Source organism: Periophthalmus magnuspinnatus, chromosome 22 (genome assembly GCF_009829125.3).
Source record: "Periophthalmus magnuspinnatus isolate fPerMag1 chromosome 22, fPerMag1.2.pri, whole genome shotgun sequence".
NCBI lineage: Eukaryota > Metazoa > Chordata > Actinopteri > Gobiiformes > Gobiidae > Periophthalmus > Periophthalmus magnuspinnatus.
Genome location: NC_047147.1, coordinates 70,226 through 90,252, shown reverse-complemented (window position 1 = coordinate 90,252; position 20,027 = coordinate 70,226). Strand labels below are relative to the sequence as shown.

General features: G+C 37.9%; 2 protein-coding genes across 2 annotated transcripts; one reads left to right on the top strand and one right to left on the bottom strand.

The window, feature by feature from the left end:
- Positions 1-965: 965 nt before the first annotated feature.
- Positions 966-6,788, top strand: cdkn3 (cyclin-dependent kinase inhibitor 3). The gene is made up of 8 exons (XM_033988354.2): positions 966-1,011; positions 1,681-1,768; positions 2,278-2,333; positions 2,424-2,468; positions 4,411-4,633; positions 5,610-5,641; positions 5,731-5,834; positions 6,699-6,788. Exons 2-8 carry the CDS (start codon positions 1,689-1,691, stop codon positions 6,786-6,788), a joined length of 630 nt encoding a protein of 209 aa, XP_033844245.1. The 5' UTR covers positions 966-1,011; positions 1,681-1,688.
- Positions 6,789-6,950: 162 nt separating this feature from the next.
- On the bottom strand, positions 6,951-19,738 carry cnih1 (cornichon family AMPA receptor auxiliary protein 1). The gene is made up of 5 exons (XM_033988131.2): positions 19,500-19,738; positions 18,565-18,633; positions 12,280-12,392; positions 10,936-11,079; positions 6,951-9,584 (listed from the first exon to the last, which is right to left on the bottom strand). The coding sequence occupies exons 1-5, from the start codon at positions 19,578-19,580 to the stop codon at positions 9,557-9,559; spliced, it is 435 nt and encodes a 144-aa protein (XP_033844022.1). The 5' UTR covers positions 19,581-19,738; the 3' UTR covers positions 6,951-9,556.
- Positions 19,739-20,027: the final 289 nt, after the last annotated feature.

The window sequence follows — 20,027 nt, the reverse complement described above, 5'->3', positions numbered from 1 at the left end:
AGGTCTGATCCAAGGTCCTCCTCCTCCTCAGTCTGCAACACAAGTCACCAGGTTCAGAGGGACTACTCTAGCACTGCAATACAATGGTCTCCCTACTAAATAATGTTATCGCGTTGTTCTATGGCAAAAGAAACCACATCACAGGGAACTATGGCCTAAATACTATGAGCTTACTGCATAAAACCTTAAATTAAAGCATAAAGAGGCTAAATCAGGCTGTACGTGTATGTTGTGTAGAAAGAATAATATACTGTAATAATGTAATAAATAATATACTGATTTGATATTGCATGTGCATTTATAATTATAAATTTGCCAAAGGACAGAGCATGTCCCAGGTCCAGAGCAGAGTAAGGCACAGAGTAGAAACATAAAGAGAAAGAAAAAGCCTGACTCACCTGATGAAGATGAGTCAAACGATTGTTGCGCACATCCCTCGCACATTCCCTATTAAATCCACGTAAAAGATTTATTTGTCAGAGAAAAGTCCCTGTCGCTGCATCTCCTCCTCGTGCGTGACGCTCTCTGCGTGAACTGCACGAGCCGCTCTCGGTGCATCAGTGCACTCTGTACAAACTCAACAGACTGTACAGACTGCGCGGTCAAGTGTAACTAGACCAGCAGACATTCATATATATATATATATATATATATATATATATATATATATATATATATATATATATATATATATATATATATATATATATATATATATATATATATATATATATATATATATATATATATATATACACATATACATACACACACACACACACACATACATATATTAATACTAAATAATAAACCATGTAAACTCTGATTTATAATGAATTACTTTTGTGACGTTTCCTGTTATCTCCTGTAATTTTGAACATTTTCGCGTGTGGGTGTGGTCACGTGTGTGGGTAGGTGTGGTCACGTGAAATACTCGACTCTGATTGGCTATTTCGGTTTCAGACTTTTCAAATGTTGCTGCGGCTGACAGGAGCTGTCAAAACAGTCCGGGTGAGCTCAAATCAAACCTTTATTGATCACTTTCATCACGATTTCAACGTTTAAATGTGCAGCTATAAGTCTAATTTTGAATTCTCTTGTCGTGCATTTGTGGATTACTTGTACTTTTCTTGATTAGTCCATTCTCGCTGCATCGTTAGCATGTTAGCTGTTAGTCACGATTGGTATACGTGGTATCATTTGTAAGCTTTTACTAGCCTATTTTGTGAATATTTCCTGGTTAAATTCTCTGATGTATATTGCATTAAACTCTGCTTTTCATCTAATAATGGTATTTTGAGTTAAATGTATAGTTTTTGCCGTTAGTCCTTGTGTAAAGAGAGGTTTAAATGACCGATGTTAAACTCCCACAACTTCATTTGATTATTTATGAAAACACAAACATAAAAACAAACTAGAACAAAGATATACGCATTTAGAGCACGTGAAAAACTCAGTGTTATCATGCTAGTGTAAGCGTTAAGTTTAATTCACAGTTATAATTCTGTAATGACATATTGTCTAAAGGCTAAATAAAGTCACGTGTTTAAGAGAGATCAGGTCCAGTGTAACAGGTCTAATACATCCTTACAGTTTTGTGTCAGTTAACAGGTTTTGTCACAGTGATGTTTTATTATATATTTTATAACCTTTTATTTTTTTTTATTTTTTTTTTAACAGTTGAAGCCATGAGAACAAATGATTTTGATTCTTCATCAGATGAAGATGACATCAGAGAAGAAGAACTGACTCCATTCCACATTTCATGGTGAGTGGAAACGTGTTTATGTTTATTCATATTTTAGCTGAGGTGGGTAGAGTTCAAAAGTAAGAGTAACATTACTTCAGTACAAAGTAGTGGTATGAGAGAAAGTTTTTGGGAAACTGCGCAACATCTGAGTTATAATTTGAAGTGAATGTCATTGTGAAGGATAAAATATGAAATAATGCACAAAATCTGCTATTTTCAAACAGAAAAAAATTTGACAAACTAAATCATAGCTGAAGAAACGCAAGTGTTCAAATCATTTCATATTGTTACATAAACCTTAACCCTAATTATTACTGGAGTAGTATTTTGTTGGAGTAACAGTACTCTTAAGTGTGAGTAAAAGAACTCTGAAAAAGGTTAACTAAATGTTACTGATTACTACCCCCTATTTATTTTATTCTGTATTCATTTCCCATGTTGTGTGAACAGTTTGTTTTTGAATGATTCTATTATTACAGTTTTGTGGCTTTAAATTGTTTGGTTCTTCATGTCTGTTTCTTCTTCAGGATTCCTCTCTCTGTCGTGGGCAGTTCACAGTATCTGGGGATATGCGCACTTCCAGGTTTCATTTTGATCCATTATATTCTTGTGAGACTCTACATAAATCTTTAGAACAGTTGTATTTATTTTTTCCTGTGTGTTTTGGTCGCAGGCTGCAAGTACAAAGACATCCGCAGAAATTTACTGAGAGATGTTGGTAAGAATAAGAAAACATATATTGTAAAAAAAATATATCTGTACTGGATTTCAAACATTTGAATATAAGAATACAGTGGTCCCTGGTTTATCGCAGGGGTTGCATTCTAAAAATAACCCGCAATAGGTGAAATCCGCAAAGTAGCCAGCTTTATTTCTTACAATTATTGTATATGTTTTAAGGCTGTAAAACCCCTCACCACACACTTTATACACTTTATACACTTTTCTCACACAGGCATTAACATTTTCTCACATTTCTTTCTTGTTTAATTAATTAATAGTGACTCTCATGTATTTCACTTTTCCTCTGACCATGCCTCTTTGTCCCGGTGCCGCTCTGCTGTAGTGTCGATCCAACATTTATGTAAATTTAACTGAACACATTCTGTACTGTACAGGAGACACGGCACAGAGGAGATTGATTGATGGTGGTCTGCAGTCCAACAGCCAATCAGGACGCAGAACACAAAGAACGTTCATACACTAAAAAAGTGTGTAGAATTGCACTGGAAAAATCCGCAAAACCACAAAAGGAGAACCGTGATATATCAAGGGACAACTGTACTTACAAATAGAACACCCCAGAATGATGTCACTGCCAAATATGTATGTGGTGGAATGTTCAGCGGTTACCATGGAGACACAATGCACACATTAGCAAACACTTGCAAAACACAAAATAGTTTTAAGGTTGTCTAAAAACGTATGGAAAAAATCCAAGTGATTTAAACAGCATAGTTTCAGAGTCTGGTCACTCTGAATGTTCATGGTCCCTTTACACAAAAAGATGAAAAGTTCTTTATGGAGTCAGGTTTATGGAGATGCAAGCCCACTCAGGGTAAAGATGCAAGTTTTTAATGCAATAAACCCAACCAAAATGAAACAAACCTGATGTAATTTTAGTCTGTTTTGGCTAAAAAGTTATATACCGTGGCTTTAATATAGAATACATTTAAGACATGCTCTTTTTTATTTAGCTAATACCAATATTTACAACACAGAGTGCATATTTACAAGTGAGAAAGAAACATTAAGTGGACATACAAAAGTGAGGAACATATGGAGCCAAGACACAGGTTTGTATTTGTCAAAGTAAAGACATGCAGTCATGAAAGTCGATGATGGAAATAGACGAAAAAACAACAACAAAACGTCATAATAAGCATATACTTATACCATAAAAGAAAAATCAAATCTGTCAAATGGACAAAAAGTTGGATGAGCAGCCAAACATCTTCACTCCTACAAGTCATTGAAACTCAAAACATCTATTGTCCACAGTTTCTGTTTGTAAGTATCAGTATAGCTCCTCCCTTCAGACAGATATAAGGCAGTGTCCAGCAGTATTCTGAAGAAGAACTGAAGAAGAGGCTTGGATGAGCAGCCAAACTCCTATGATGTATTGCCCAGTGACAGATTTTTTTCTTTTGTGATGGGTCAGACCTGGACGACTGAGGGATGACACAGATACATACATGTTTGTACCATATGAACCATCTGACACTCTGAGGACATCAGGGACCCGCCACCTGCTGGTCCCAGGGTCAGGACGGAGTTAGGATTAAACCAGGACTCTACTTTGACAATGTTTAAATCCAGGCTCAAACGGTTCTCTTCAGCTGTTTGTGACTGAAAGGGATTTATTCTGCCTCTTCTGTTTTAATATTAATTTTATGATGCTTATTTGTGGTTATTTATGTTTTGATTTGTTGTATTGTGATTTTAATGTCTGTTTTATTCTGTAAAACACTTTGAATTAGTTTGTGTACGAACTGTGCTGTACACATATGTATGTGTATGTATATATATATATATATATATATATATATATATATATATATATATATATATGCATGTGTGTGTATGTACACAGACAGACGGACACACACAGACAGACACACACTGATCTGATTAATTCCCATTTTGTTGGTCTTTTCCAGAGGAGCTGCAGTCTCAGGGTGTTCAGGACGTGTTTGTGTTCTGCACTAGAGGGGAGCTGAGTAAATACCGCGTCCCGTCTCTGCTGGAGGCCTACGGTCAGATCGGCTTCAGGGTTCATCACAGGCCCTTCTCAGACGGAGACGCTCCAGAGCTCGAGCACTGCTGCAGGATCCTGGAGGAGCTCAAACACAGCCTGGACAACAACCGGAGGACTGTCTTACAGTGAGAAACACTTCCAACACATCAGAGGGTCATTCTTATGAGTGTTGACAAAAATAAACAGAGTCAATCAGATTAAGTATGCAGAGTTAAGTGAGAATCAAACTGAGACAGAGATGTGCTTCTGAAAAGAGTCTTACAGTTTTTGGAAACACGGCTCTTTGGCCTGTCACAATAATCACTATATCAACTTATCATTCAGTATATCACAGCTGAAACAGTATATTTTTTGGCTCAATATTTATCATGTGTACAATTTCTTTGCAAAAATTAGGGAGATTTTTGCTGTTTTTAATTAAAATGCTAAGATTTGAGCTGAAAAAGTCACTTCAATGGCTCACTGTTGGCTTATTCTGTTATGAATTTGCTGCGGCTCAGACCTCTTAATGACACTGCCTGTTTAAAAATGGTTTACTGTGATTATCTTACTTTTATCATTATAGTTATTGAGGCAGAGGCATACAGTAGTTCCAATATTATCGTTTATCGCAGTATGTCTCTGTAGAAATATATGGTGTTTCAAAATGAGTTATTGTGACAGGCCTAACAGTGACATGTGCACGTTTTTGTATTGCAGTGCATTGTGGGAATGTATTTGGGGGCGACAGTAGCTCAGTTGGTAGAGTGTTTGTCCACTGATCCGAAGGTCTCGACATAAACATCATTTGTTGAGTGGTCAGATCCACTGATCCATAGGTTGGCGGTGCGATTCTAACCTACACAGATGATGCTATCGTTGTGTCCTTGGGCAAGACACTTAACCCACCTTGCCCTCAGTGTCTGCGTACACTGGTGTGTGAATGGGTGAGTGGTTCCTCGTTGTAAAGCGCTTTGAGTGCCTTGAAGGTAGAAAAGCGCTATAGAAAAATGTGACCATTTATTTACACCTCTATAAATCAGTGTGACTCTGATTGTATGAGCAGTACAAGTTTAATCTATTGACTGTATTACAGTCTGTGTATTGACTTGTGTTTTTCAGCTGTTATGGAGGACTGGGGCGCTCCGGGTTAAGTAAGTACTGTATAGATCATTAAGTTACATACATTAAACATTCACTCACTGCATTATTAAAGATGATTATTTCTCCTCTTATTTTGCAGTTGCTGCATGTCTCCTGCTTCAGCTATCTCTGACTATGACCCCAAACAAAGCCATAGAGATCCTGAGGGAGCACAGGGGAGGAGGAGCCATTCAGACTATTAAAGTGAGTCCAACGCAAAACCAAACACCAGGCATTTTAAAGCATATTTTATACAGCAAAACATCACTTCAGCCTCGAAAGGAAAAGAAATACATGTAGTACCGGTTTTAACTGTCTCAGGGTTACAGATGCGTATTATTACTGTATAAAGAAGAGGACTAAGTGAGTGTGACGTCACCAGTGTTCAGCTCCAAATGAAGCTCATCGAGGCAGTTATAGCGGCCAATTTGGAGCAGAGTTCCATATTTGGAATTCAGACCGCAAGTATCATAGCAACCAAAGAGCCAATCTGGAGCAAGGCTGTGGAAGGTAACGCTTCTTCCCGGTTGTACAGCTGGATTACCAGGGAGTGGGCACTTAGCCTGCTAATGCTAGGGGAAAGAAGGCGCCTGACTTGTCTGTTATTAGTGTTCATATCTTGATTTACAGGCACAATAGTGAAATAAAAAATGCAGGATCATGTAGAGAGGGTTAATATGAACATTTTAAGGCCAAAATGACGATTGTGGCAACAGTTGAAGAGAGAGGGGTGACAGCTTTTCAATATAAAGTGAATTGGAGCCAGAAGTGCGTCTATGATCGCTTCCTGGTTGGAACACAGCAGCTAGCAGGTTAGCTATGTCCAGTTATATATACAGTCTATGGTTATAAGTCAGTGCAAAGTGTTATCCCAGGCTCTCTTCCTATTAATGTTTGCTAGAGAGGGGCCCCCAAATTTCTGTCAACGGGCAAGAAACTTGCCTACATTGAGGAAAGTGTCATTTTTGTTACACCATTTTTAAAGTCCAGGTTGTTTCTGCTTGCTTATAAATAGGAAAGACCTTGATACTGTTTGTTTATACTTTAATTATATTTTTTTTCTTGCAGCAATATAACTTCCTTCATGAGTTTCGGGACAAGTTTGTGCTGTACCAGGAGACCAGAGACGAGCCAAAAGAAAGATGTGTGTCCCGGTGATGGTGAACATGACCAAATCTTAAAATCACATTTGTATCTTTCTCTGACTGTGGGTGATGGTGACAATAATAATAATAGATCATAGTATTCTGTGATGACTGCACTTTAAGGGAATACTTTAATATATGGGTTTTTATGTAAACAAATTAAAATAAGAGGAACTGTTTCAGTGTTTGTTTCATTCGCTTAACACAGTGCTGTCCAGTGGTAAACGAAGCAAAGTACAGATACCGGAGCAAAAAAAAAACAAAACTCAAGGATGAATGCTGCTGTGCCTTGGGCAAGATGCACAACCCTCTCGTGTCTGTACACCAATGTATGTGTGTGTGAATGGGTGAGTGGTTCCTTGATGTAAAATGTGACCATTAATTATTAAAAAAAAAGAATATTCTGCCTACATATAACTGGAATAATTCTCTTTAGAAATTGAACAACTTATTTAAGCTTGCTCTGAAATTACATGAGTCTAAACAGAACAACTTAAATATGAAGTTACGCAAGTTGCATCACTTCAGCCGCTTTGAATTCAATCAAAATTTTTTTTGACCTTTCACAGTCAAACAACTAATTGAAAAAAAATCACAAGAATATTAGCTAAATTAATTGTTTAGCCAAATAAAGGTCCCACAGCACACAAAATGGACTTCTGTGAGCTTTAAGCCATGTTAGAATACTGTTGCCTCCTCAAAAAAACCTGGAGTTGTGTTTTGTTTCATTCACACCTGTTTGAGTAACACTTTATTATTAGTCTGTAACATCTCCAAAGCTCAAAATGCTCTGTTCCACCTTGTGATGTAATTACCTTTAGTTCTGTAGAGATTGGCAGTTCCAGGGCTGAAATTATCCAGATGATTCTAATGAAGGCATGGAGTTTTTTTTAACACAGTGGAGCACTTCCTGTATTACCACATGATGACATCACAAGGTGGAACAGTGTTTTCAGTTTCAGAGAAGAACTCAAAGAACTCAGCCTAAATCTGCAGGGTTTGTGTGTTAAACATGTGTGAATGAAACAACACAACTCCTGTGTCATAATGTTTCCTTATCACAAACAGACCTGAATAGAAAATGGTTTAATATGGGCCCTTTAATAATTTGTTAATTGCAGGTCTATAATACATGTACCGTATATATGTAAGCAACACAACGTTTATTAACAGTGGGAGATTTTTATTCAGACTGAAATAAAAAGTAGTCCACATTTTGTTTGTGACATGTTGGGATCTAAAACATAAAAAATTTACTTCTGTTTCCCTGACGACGATTTAAACTGGTGATGAATTATCCAAATGGACTAAAAATGCACAGATGTGAATGAGACAAGACCACGAGGAGTGCTGTTTGATATTTCCGAACAGAAGAAAAAATTATAAACATTGAATAAATAAACTGGAATATTTGGTGAAAAAAAGAAAATATTCACGAGACAAATTCCATAAAAAGGTACACTCAACAGTATGGCACCACAATCTGCTACTAAAATACAACTGGAAAATCTTCTAAATCATAACAATTTTAAGTCTTACTGTTGAATCTACCTTTTTAGTTAAAGGGATGCCAAACGCGAGGCTGTGGTTTTCTACACAAATAGGAAAAATATTGCAGTTCTTTTCCAGGGATTACACGATGAAAAAATAAAAAATTGATACAAAAGTTTATGGTAGTTCGAAACATGTTTTTGACAACCAAACGTGATTGTCCCTGTGCAACATCAGTGATAAAACCACAGACTGTATAAAGACGTGGACGAAGTGAGTGCGACGTCACCCACAGCGTTCAACTCCAATGAAGCTCAACGAGGCTAGCAGTTATAGGGGGCAATTTGGAGCAGAGTTCCATATTTGGACTTCCAACAGAGTATCATAGCAACCAAAGAGCCAATCTGGAGCGAGGCTGTTGAAGGTAACTGGTAGCTGGTTTAGCAGCGACTGGGCGCTTAGCAAAATTGTTAATCAAGCCTTTTCCTAACGCTAGTGGGAGCGACTTCGGGAATGAAGGCGCTCGATTGGTTTGTTATTAATGTTTATATCTTAATTTCACTATTTTGTTTGTAAATCCCCAGGATCATGTAGAGCAGGTTAATATAAAGATTTTAAGACCAAAATGACGAGTCTGACAGCAGCAGTTAAGAAAGAGGGGCCACAGTTTTCAATGTAAAATGAATTGCGACCGGAGTCGATGGAGCTGGAGGCGCGCCTGTGATCACTTCCCATCTGAAATGCACCAGCTAGGAGGTCAGCTATGTCCATTTATATATACAGTCTATGGTCACGATGCATTCAAGTGGAGTATGTTTGTAGATAGCAATTAAAACGCAAGATCGGAAGGGGTCCCATTAAAATGATACATTTCCTGTCATGTCGATGATCATCCACTAGGGGCAGGTTTTTTACTATCAAAGCCCAGAATCTGAAGTTAACTGACAGAAATGCGCTATATTCACTGCATTTTCAAACTCCACACCTGCAGAAGTCCTATCTACACCTGTAAACACTCAAAAGAGCTGTATTTATTATTTAAACCCCAAGCATAAAAATCACCACAGCATTCAAAATAAAATAAAAAAAATCTTTAAATCCATCTGGAGTTTTCCTGTTACGTTTACCTATAGTGCTATGAGCTGTAGTGGAGTTGAGAGTTCACTGGTTAAAATGGCGTTGTTCTGGTTGGTTTTGTCCACAGCAGTGCCCAGAGTCCAGCCCAGACTTGAGTAAAAGTCCAGAGGCTTTACTGAAACATGCAGGATCTGTCCTTCAACGTCGACCATTTTAGGAGCTCACCAGCACGTAGATCATTCTGTACAAAGGAGAGAAGGGAGTGAGAAGTCTTTCTGCTCAATCAAAACTAAATAACCTGTCCATCTCCCCTTTCTTTATTTTGCACATAAAGATGTGTTACATTGCACATTTAACAGTTTTGAATCCCCACATCAAAAATTATTTGAGGCAAGATAATTTGTTTTAGATATATATAGAAAACTGTCAAAGCCAACTTCCGGAATAAATTGCACATGAAGGCAAGTTAAATCTCTGTATTTTATCTCCAGTATTGACTTTTTGGAGGAGCCTGTGTAATCCCTCAGTCGTCCAGGTCTGATCCACGGTAAAAACCAAAGTTAAATATGTCACAGTACAAAACTGCTTGGCCGCTTCTTCAGACAGATATAAGGCAGTGTCCAGCATTAATCTGACCAGAACTGAAGGGAGGAACTAGCTGCACTGAAGCCACCACACCTGCTTGTTTACAATTTGTTTGCTGACTAGGTCTAATGAGCTACCCAAAGCGTGAACTGCGTCTGAGTCATATTTAGCATAATCATCCAGGCCCCTAATGGGTGTTCTCACACCTGTAAGCATACTGGCTGTTAGCATACTGGCTAGCACTAATGTTTTCCTTGTTTAGATTTAGGTCTGAGAACGGAGTTATAAATAGGATATAGATGATGTCTGAAGCCTCATTCCTGTTCAAACACTGATTGGTTTTAGAGGAGTTAAAAGAAGCAGTTTTTACTAGGAAAGACATTTATTTTTGGCTAAGAATTTTGGAGGAGCATTAATACTTGTTAGCCTTGGTATTATTTTTGGCCATATAGAAAGGGTTGTTCTACCAGTTGTATCTGGAATTTAACCAAATTAATCATCTACCGTTTTTAAGATTGATTCAAGTGGACTACTGGAAACTCGTTCGAGCAGGTATCGATACTGAAAAAAGTCCCACTGACAGGGCAAAAATAAACCTTGAATATGTTTATAATATTGAGCTGCATCTTTCACAAGTACAAGACACACAGAACCACTGTTCTGTACTTTTTCTTTCCTCTCATCCCATCCCATCCCCTCCCCTCTCTCTTTTCTCTCCCTACATTCCTTTACCCTCTTTCTTTCCTACTCATCACATCTCTCTCTCTCTCTCTCTCTCTCTCTCTCTCATCTCCGTCTACCTCGTCTCGTCTTCTTCTGAGAGCAAGGATAAGACCCATAGACTAGTATAGACCACTATGACCCAACTGGACACTGAGGGATACACACATATAAAACACATGGGAATAGAACAGAACATCACATTCTATCATCTAAAGAGCCTTCTATGGAGTCTATTCTTTAGCATCAAAATAGTCTATCTTCATGAGGGGAGCAGTTGTCCTCACCCATAGAGATAATAGAAGAATGAGAGCAGGTAGAAGGCGAGTTTGCACCAGCCCTCTTTCTGACAATAGGCCAAAATATCAGCGTTCATGATAGTGGTGGGGTCGTACAAGCCTGGACAGCTCATCACCGGGCGGCTCGTATACCTACAACACAACAAAGCAACATTACAACACCTTTGTACAAGGTTATTATTTAAAAGCTTACCTATATAAACACAAAGTTAAAAAAAATCGAATTCAACATCAGCCATTTTGAGAAAGTGCTCCAAAGTCCAGGGGGAAAAAAAGGAAAAAAAACGCAAAAATGTCCCAATTTACTTTTAAAACTTTCTGGACTAGAATCCGCAAAATGGACTGTCATAAGCTTTAAGCCGAGTTATAATGTTGTTCCCTTTCAAAAACAGACCTGGAGTTGCGTTTTGTTTCATTCACACACATTTGAGTAACACTGTTTACATCTCCAAAAAATGCTCTGTTGCACCTTGTGATGTCATGAAGTGGTAGTTTAAGTTAACAGCTCCTTTTACCTTTACTTCAGTAGAATCGGCAATTCCATGGCTAAAAACGTCCAACTGATTCTAGTGAAGGTGTATGGAGTTTGAAAAACACAGTGGAGAACTTCCTGTCACAAAGTGGAACAGAGTGTTTTCAGTTTGAGAGAAGAACTTTGCCTAAAACGGCAGGGTTTGTTTGTTAAACATGTGTGAATGAAACAAAATAACTAGGCCTGTTTGTGATGAGGAAACATTAGAACTGATGAGAAAATTGCGATATGAAATATGGATCTCTAAAACAAAATTGAACCTAAATAGGCACCAAATACTGGAAAAATAAATCTAAAATAAATCATTTACCATTTTATACAGCACTCTACATCAAGGACCCACTCACCCATTGACAAACACATTTATACACACTGACACTGGAGGCGAGGTGGGTTAATTGTCTTGCCCAAGGACACAACGACACATTCATCTGGGGGGGCTGGAATCACACCGCCAACCTGTGGGTCAATGGATCCGACCACTCAACCAATGATATTTTTATGAAAGCGGGATTCGAGCCACCAACCTTCAGATCAGTGGACAAATGCTCTACCAGTTGAGCCACTGTATTGAAACTTGATACCAATTTGGTTTATTACTGTTTGATACTGATGTAATTATAAACAAAAATAGGGCAAATTTGAACTTTTATATTTGAATAGACTTGTTTAATATGCTGCTGTTCTGATATAGACCAAGACTCTTAGTGTGGTGTAAAAAGCCTTTTTCTTGGTGCTGACAGAGTTCAACATTAAACAAAGACCTGTTGATTAAAATGTGTCTTTAGAAGCAGACCCACCTCCATACGTGGTAGGCCAGCAGGGGAAGGTTGAGGCAGAGGGTGAGCCACTCGGCCGCACAGAAAAACATGACACAGAAGAAGAAGTGGATCAGGTACTCAGGAAGCACCAACTGCCAAAGAGAGAAACAGACAAAAGGTAATGTAATATAACAGGACCATCTCTGTATCATCATGACTGACTGGACCCGACACAAGCACAACAGCAATAGTGGAAAACAGGGAAAATGGTCTGTGTTTTCACCATAGACTGTGTAAATACATGGACATAGCTAAGGTGCTAGCCGGTGCGTTTCAAATAGGAAGTGATCCGGCTTCTGGCTCCATTGACTCTGGCTCCAATTCACTTTACACTGAAAAACTGTGTCCCCTCTCTCTGTAACTGCTGCTGTCAGACTTGTCATTTAGGTCTTAAATGTTCATATGCTTGTTTTATATTTAAAGTTCTACACGGACTTGCTCCTCCTCCGCTGAAAGACTTTATCAAATTAAAGACCGACTGGGATGGGAACCAGGACCACATCTCGAGGAGATTGTGATGTACCACACAGACGCACTAAATTTGGACAAACCGTGCTCTCTGTTAAAGGGACTCATATTTGGAATAGTCGTCCTCTGACAATAAGAGAATGTTCATCTCTGTCCACATTCAAACTGCACCTTAAACTGTGGCTGAAGAAAAAACAGGTCTGAGCACCTTTAGCTGCTTTTATTGTATTTTTGTAATGTCTATGTTGTATTTGTTGTCTGTGCACCTGCCTAGGGACAACAGATGGAAATTAGTATTTTTTTGCTATAATCTGACATATGTACACTGTGTTTACAGATGTTCATTAATATGCGCTGTCCCTATCAAATAAATAAATATTCCCTCTACATGATCCTGTTTTTTTTTTAGTGAGTGGCAAAGGTTAATGAGAGTCAATGGTGAGAAATGAGATTTTCTCCTGTAAAAACTCAAAAAGCTAAATCTAAAATGTGAAAAAGCTGCTACTGTTTAATAACAAATATAAAAGTCTACAACTCTGGTAAATATTTTGTTTATATTTAGTTTAGTAGACCACAGACTGTATAAAGAAGTGGATTGAGTGAGTGTGATGTCACCACAGTGCTCAGCTCCAAATGAAGCTCATCGAGGCTAGCAGTTATAGCGGCCATCTGGAGCCCAATTCCATAATTGGAAAGACGACAAGTATCATAGATACTCTGGAGCGAGCCTGGTTTAGCAGGGAGCCGGCACTTAGCAACAGGTTTGATTGACAGCGTTGCTAACACTAGCGGGTGTGACCTCAGGTAAAAGAAGGGGCCTGATTTGTCTGTTATTAATGTTCATATCGTGATTTACAGACACAACCGTGAAATTAAAAAAAAACTAGGATCATGTAGAGCAGGTTAATATGAACATTTAAGACCAAAATGATGAGTCTGACAGCAGCAGTTACAGAGAGAGGGGACACAGTTTTTCAGTGTAAAGTGAATTGGAGCCAGAGTCGATTGAACTGGAAGCACTCCCATCCTATTCCTATTTGCAACGCAGCGACTAGCGCATTAACCATGTCCATTTATATATACAGTCTATGGTTTGTACCTGACTCTAAATCAAGAAGATCAAATCAACAGTATAAAACACTGGGACACTGCAGACATGCTCACATTCATCACTGATATAGACTTTGGCTCAGACACAGCTGAACCAAACCTTTCTCTCCTTAAAGAACATGATTCTGAGTCTGTGTTGAGGAAATAATTCTTGTGGGGTGAAAAGAACTGCTAGACAGACAGAAATGAGGCCAAAAAAGCAACAAAACACATTTTTTTCTATTGTTAGTTCTGTCCATAGTTCTGCCCATAGACTGTATAAAGAAGTGGACTAAGTGAGTGTAACGTCACCCACAGCATTCAACTCCAGTCACATGAAGCTCATTGAGGCCGTTATAGTGGCAAATTTGGAATTCCAACTGCAAGTATCATATCAACCAAAGAGCAAATCTGGAGCAAAGCTGTTGAAGCTAACACACTTAGCAACGCTGTCTCAGGAAAAGAAGGCGCCTAATTTGTCTCCTATAAATGTTCATATCTTAAGTTAGGGATAAAATAGAGAAAGAGAAATACGAGGATCATGTAGAGCGGGTTAACATGAATATTTTAAGACCAAAGTTTTCTAATGTAAAGTGAACTGCAGCCAGAGTTGATGGAGCCGAAAATGTGCCCATGATCACTTCCTATTTGGAACACAGCGACTAGCAGGTTAGCTATGTCCATTTATATATACAGTCTATGGGTCTGCCTCAGTGCCACTCAGTCAGAACATGGAGGAGCATATTTCAGTCATGTTAGTGCATAACCTCTATCAGGGATAAACCGTGGCTGCAGTTACACGAGCACTCCATTCAAAGCTTTTTGAACAATTTAGATTGTTAAAATGACATGTAAACAGCAAAATCATCCAATCCCTCCCATCACTCACATCAGACATAGTGGGTTGGATTTCATTTTAATAATCTTAAAAAGGCCCAGAAATCAGATTTGGGTGTGCATGTGAACAGAGCCAGTGAGGTAATACAGGAAGAAAATTTGACATCTTGCCACTTGTATCTGGAAACTGACTATGCAAAGAGCGAACCCTTTGCTACTTCATTTTGCACTTCAGATCTGGCAACAACAGCACTATTATCCTTTTACAAAACAAGTAGCCAGTAGCCACGGCAGTCTGAAAACCTAACTTGAAACAAATCTGTTAAAGATTACGAGCAGTACCTTACCACCAAAGGTGATATCCAATCCTACCCCAGCTTAGTTTGAAATGGTTTAATAATGTCTGACAGATAGTAGTCCTTCCCTCTCTGCAACTTCCCATAGAAAAGTCTGAACGCCCAAATCCAATGCGCAAACATAAAAGTTCTCATTGTGGCTTCAATCTATTTATCCAGGCTTGAAGCTGGCATGTTAAAGATCTCATTGATACAATTCAAATACAGCAAGATGCCACTGAAGTGACTTATTCAACTCTCTACAGCTCAAATCTGTGCATATTGCTACCAAAATAACAAAAATCTCCCCAATTTTGCAAAGATTCCCCATGATAAATATTGAGTCCCAAAATATACGTTTGCAGTTTTCATGTATTGGACGATAACATGATTATTGTGACAGGCCTAGCTTACATTAATACAAGTGCCAGTGGATTCAAATTTCCACCCATTTCCCATCATTCATGCAACTTATTTTGTCTTTCTTACAAGAGGCTTCATCATCTGCACTGTTACATAGACTTATACAGAAACAGACTGGGTGACACTGGAGCCATGAGGCCATGCTGTGAGCAGAAAGCAGCAGATTTTTTAAAACAGGGGCAGATGGGAGCACTACGAGGAAGCCATGCATCAGAGGAGAGAGAGCAAACAACCATCGGCCCATATAAGGACATGTGAGGTGTTCAGGGACACTGGGAAAATCCTGCACTGTGCTGCCAAATATAAAACAACAGTCTTCTAGTGTTGTGCAATACACTGCATTTTAATCTTGTTTTTGAATAAGTGATGAAAATGGTGTGATTGAGAGGGAAAAAAATAGGATAATATTCTTGTTCTGCCGGTAAAACCTGGAACAGCGCTATTTGTCTAATCTAGTGGGTTTTAAAGGTGCACTATGTAACTTTTCTGCTTGTCTCCACTGAGATTGGGTATTCTTTTGCTTGACTTCCACAGTATGACACTGGACCTATACGTCTTCCATTAAATTACCAATGTTTTCAATCATAGCCTGTAAGAAGAGATGGAATAAGTGAGTGTAGCGCCAACAGTATATCTGTATTGGAGGGTTGTTTTTAATCTCGCTGTGCATGTGTATAGTGACAATAAATGCATTCTATTCTATTCTATAACAGGAGTGACTTTGGGGAAAGAAAGCGCCTGATTTGTCTGTTATTAATATTCATATCTTGATTTACAGACACAATAGTGAAATAAAAAAACCCAAGATCATGTAGAGCGGGTTAATATGAACATTTAAGACCAAAATGATGAGTCTGACAGCAGCAGTTACAGAGAGAACACAGTTTTTCAATGTAAAGTGAATTGGAGCCAATGGAGCCGTAAGTGTGTTCAAGATCACTTCCTGTTTGAAACGCAGGGGATAGCAGGTTAGGTATGTCCATTTATGCATACAGTCCGTGTTTTCAATTGTTCAAAAATACACTGAAAACAAATTCGACATAGATTTGACATGTAACTTTGTCTTCATGGAGATAAGACATGTTTAATGCCATGTTGTGGAATATTTCAGGGAAAGTAATAACATTTCTGGAGCTAGTGGAAAAGTTACAGAGTGCACGTTTAACACATGAATAACCCCTAAAATTGAAATACATCTATTCTACAATTTTTGAAATATATTAATAACAATTTAAATAATAATAATTGTAATTTTTGACTAAACTGGCTCCTCCCACTACAGAAACCATTGGCCAATCAAGAGCACTCTAAATTATGCTGAGAGTTGGATTGGGGACCATCTGTTTGACCACAGGTGAGTGAGCGCCAACTGTGATCACTTACAGCAAAACACTGTAATTATTAAACCTACTGCAGCCTAAAGAGAGGGACCAACATGAGGATATGATAGAAATGTCTTTGTAATGTAAATATGGAAAATGATTTGAAAATATGTAAGAAAATAGTGTAATATTTTTAAACAGTAGATACAGCAGTATTGATACAACTAGTTTGGTTTAAAATACCAAGAAAGATATCAGCCTGTCACGATTGTGAAGTTGGATATAATTGCTGAAGTAAATATAGACAATAAACGATAATATTGAAACTAATTTTATGCCACTGACACAAAAACTCCAGAGCAGATTTAAACCACAAAAACTATTCTAAATCTACAATAAAGAAAACATGAGCTGCAATAAACTGGAGAATAAAACTTTTTATTTTTTTTTTAACTGTATGATCAGATTTAAGCTGTAAAAAGTTGAATTAGTCACTTCTGACTCATTAGATGCAAACTAAACAAAAATTTCCCAGTATTGCAAAAAAAATGTACAGATAGTATGTAGATAAATACTGACTCACAAAAATATACATTGTTCCAATTTTCATATATTGAATTTTAAGTCGATGTAGTAATGATTTTGAAATTATAATACCACTATTAGATCATTTTTGACAGAGACTACAGGCTACAGATAGAAGAGACTGAATATGATACATTTTATTATAATATAAAAAAAATTAAGTAAAAAAATAAAAGTTAACTTTCAGCCTACACAAAAACATCAATGTAAAAACTTCCAATCCCATACTGCTCTGCGTTATTTAAATGTATTCCTGAACTTATAATGCAATCAGTAATCTTAAAAACTTCCAATGTTATTTATGTTTTCTAAATAAATAAGCCAATCCACTGAAACATTATGTAAAAAAAAAAATAAATAAAATGTATAGGTTCTTCCCTGACAAGTCTTTGTGTTTTAACTTAAAAGTTAAGAGTGAACCCTGTTTTATTTGATGGGACACAGGGAGTCATTGTTTTGGTAGCTCTATGCAAACAGAGGGTAGGTTGTAAAAATCATGCAAGTTTTGAGCATTTGCAAGTCTTTTCAGTTAACAACTAAAAATTACAAAACTCAAGCTGGTGTCACATCTTTTCTGTAAAAAAATATAAAACAGAACAAGTGCACAGTTGAGGAAAACGTATTAACTCCACTAACTACAATCTACAAGCTTAACACCTCTCTAAACATAAGGATACAAGCGAACATTGTAGATTAAAATCTAAGAAATTGCAGGTTCCCATTGCTATAACATGGTACTCAAGATCATAACAAGTGGAGTTGGAAAAATTAGGTTATAGTAAAAACAGGTGGTTAATCCTGACCTAGACCCCCTAACCCTCTGAAAGATTAGTTAACTGAAAGGACAATTGCAAACACTGCTTCGTGCAAAATGACAAAAACTGCAGACTGAATTGAACTGAGCGGGCATTTTAAAGACTGGTACAAACCTTTATTGCAATTTTGACTCTTTTAATCTTTTTGACCCTTTCAACTGTCTTTTTGCCGTTAAAGTGTAAAAAAGCAGATCAGGGAAGAACAAAAGAAGGAGTTAGAGTTTAACAGCTGACAAAAATTGGCAATCATGTACAGGCAGGTTATTTAGCAAAACAGTGCAGAAAATGATTGAAAAATATGTGGAATATCAAGAAATCAAGTTAAGAAAGAGCAGATCTGCATGCTGTAAGGAGGGCAAAGGGAGAGGGGTGGGTAAGGCAGGGACTTACCGGATTTAACGTGTTACACTGATCTATAGGATTCTTGTAATCAGTCTTCAGCTCATCAAATGCAATAATCTGGAAAGATGTACAAAAATAAGTCTTTGTTTGAGTAGGACAACAACCATAACTACAGCTTCTAGGCTATGAGACAGTGTATTATGCTGTGACAAATATTTAATCTATATTTTTTCACAAATATTGACAGTTGGGTGCATTTTTCATACAATATTTGGTTTGCATTAATTGTTGGAGAGAATGAGTTTATTGATCCTTAAACTTGAATATTGCCAATGTACACGATTTTATTGATATTACATACCAAAGTGTTACAATTTTGGGATGCCAGTCTGTATTTAGAAATGACACAAGCGTGCTTCTGTTTCGTTTACAATATTTTTGTTGATGAAAATACGTGCACAATATTTTACGGAAGAGACTTATTTTAATAAACAAATGGACACAAAGGGCAGTGTGACTGAGAGGAAGCGGCTGCAGCTGACACGAACTTTAGCTGTTACCATCTTGAGCTAACTAGCCGCTAACCCGTAGCTACATAACCATCCCATTGACAGGCCTTACATTCACAGGAAATCGCAATCCAGCTATTAATAAACCAACTAATGAGCAGTTAGTCACGATAGCGTGATGAATTCTAATGAAACAGAGCTGATATTTAAATGGTTGTCATTTAGCTTGTGGCTAACAGTAGGGTGTGTGCCATTCATTGTACAGTTGCTAAGTAGCATTGAGCACGCGCCGTTCCACTCGGCTTTTATCGTTCTATTTCCCTGCTACGTTAACGGTCACGTACAGTTTATCATAGCGGCCTGTTTTCCGTGATCTTACACCAGTTTTCTACACTAATTAATTTTCAACGGCTGTCGCTTATCTGGCAGGACATTTAGCCCTTTGAATGTTTACACAAACCTCTGCTTACTTACATGCCAAATAGCGAAGAATATAAGCGCCGCGGTGAGCAAAAGAGCCAGCATATAACAGAAGGCCGCGAAAGTGAACGCCATGTTCCCCGGTGATGTGGCTCTGGGCTCTGGGCTCTGGGCTCTGGGCTCGGGTGATGCGGATGATGCTCGGTCTCTGCGGATGGTCGGGTGATGCAGGCACAAACTGCACACACGCTTCTGCCTTTGTCCTCTTCTTTATTCAGCTCAAAACGACCCTCTTTGCGCTTTTACTGCCATCTTCTGGAAACTTTTTGCAGCCACAATGCACCAGTTTCAGTCAGTCCAGCAGAGTTTAACAAGTATAAAAGTATATAAGAGCTGGTTTCCTCAGGGAGTTAATGCAGACTCAGAGGTTTGGGAGAAGAAGTTACATAAATGCATGTAACATAAATATTGTACCTGGTCAGTGGTGGAAGAGAAACATTATAAAGTACTGTACTTAAGTAACATCTGAAGTATCTGTACTAAATAGTGGATATTTTTTACTTTTACTTTACTACATTTGAG

Bases quoted from the DNA above. Each gene is read 5' to 3' on its own strand.
- cnih1 (XM_033988131.2), bottom strand. From the start codon at position 19,580: ATGGCGTTCACTTTCGCGGCCTTCTGTTATATGCTGGCTCTTTTGCTC. The intron at 11,080-12,279 runs GTGGGTCTGCTT...GTTGTGTTGTAG, and splicing joins CTGGCCTACCACGTATGGAG to GTATACGAGCCGCCCGGTGA. The intron at 9,585-10,935 runs GTGAGGACAACT...TCCTTTGTACAG, and splicing joins TTCTTCTATTATCTCTATGG to AATGATCTACGTGCTGGTGA.
- cdkn3 (XM_033988354.2), top strand. From the start codon at position 1,689: ATGAGAACAAATGATTTTGATTCTTCATCAGATGAAGATGACATCAGA. The intron at 2,334-2,423 runs GTTTCATTTTGA...TTTTGGTCGCAG, and splicing joins GGGGATATGCGCACTTCCAG to GCTGCAAGTACAAAGACATC. The intron at 4,634-5,609 runs GTGAGAAACACT...TGTGTTTTTCAG, and splicing joins AACCGGAGGACTGTCTTACA to CTGTTATGGAGGACTGGGGC.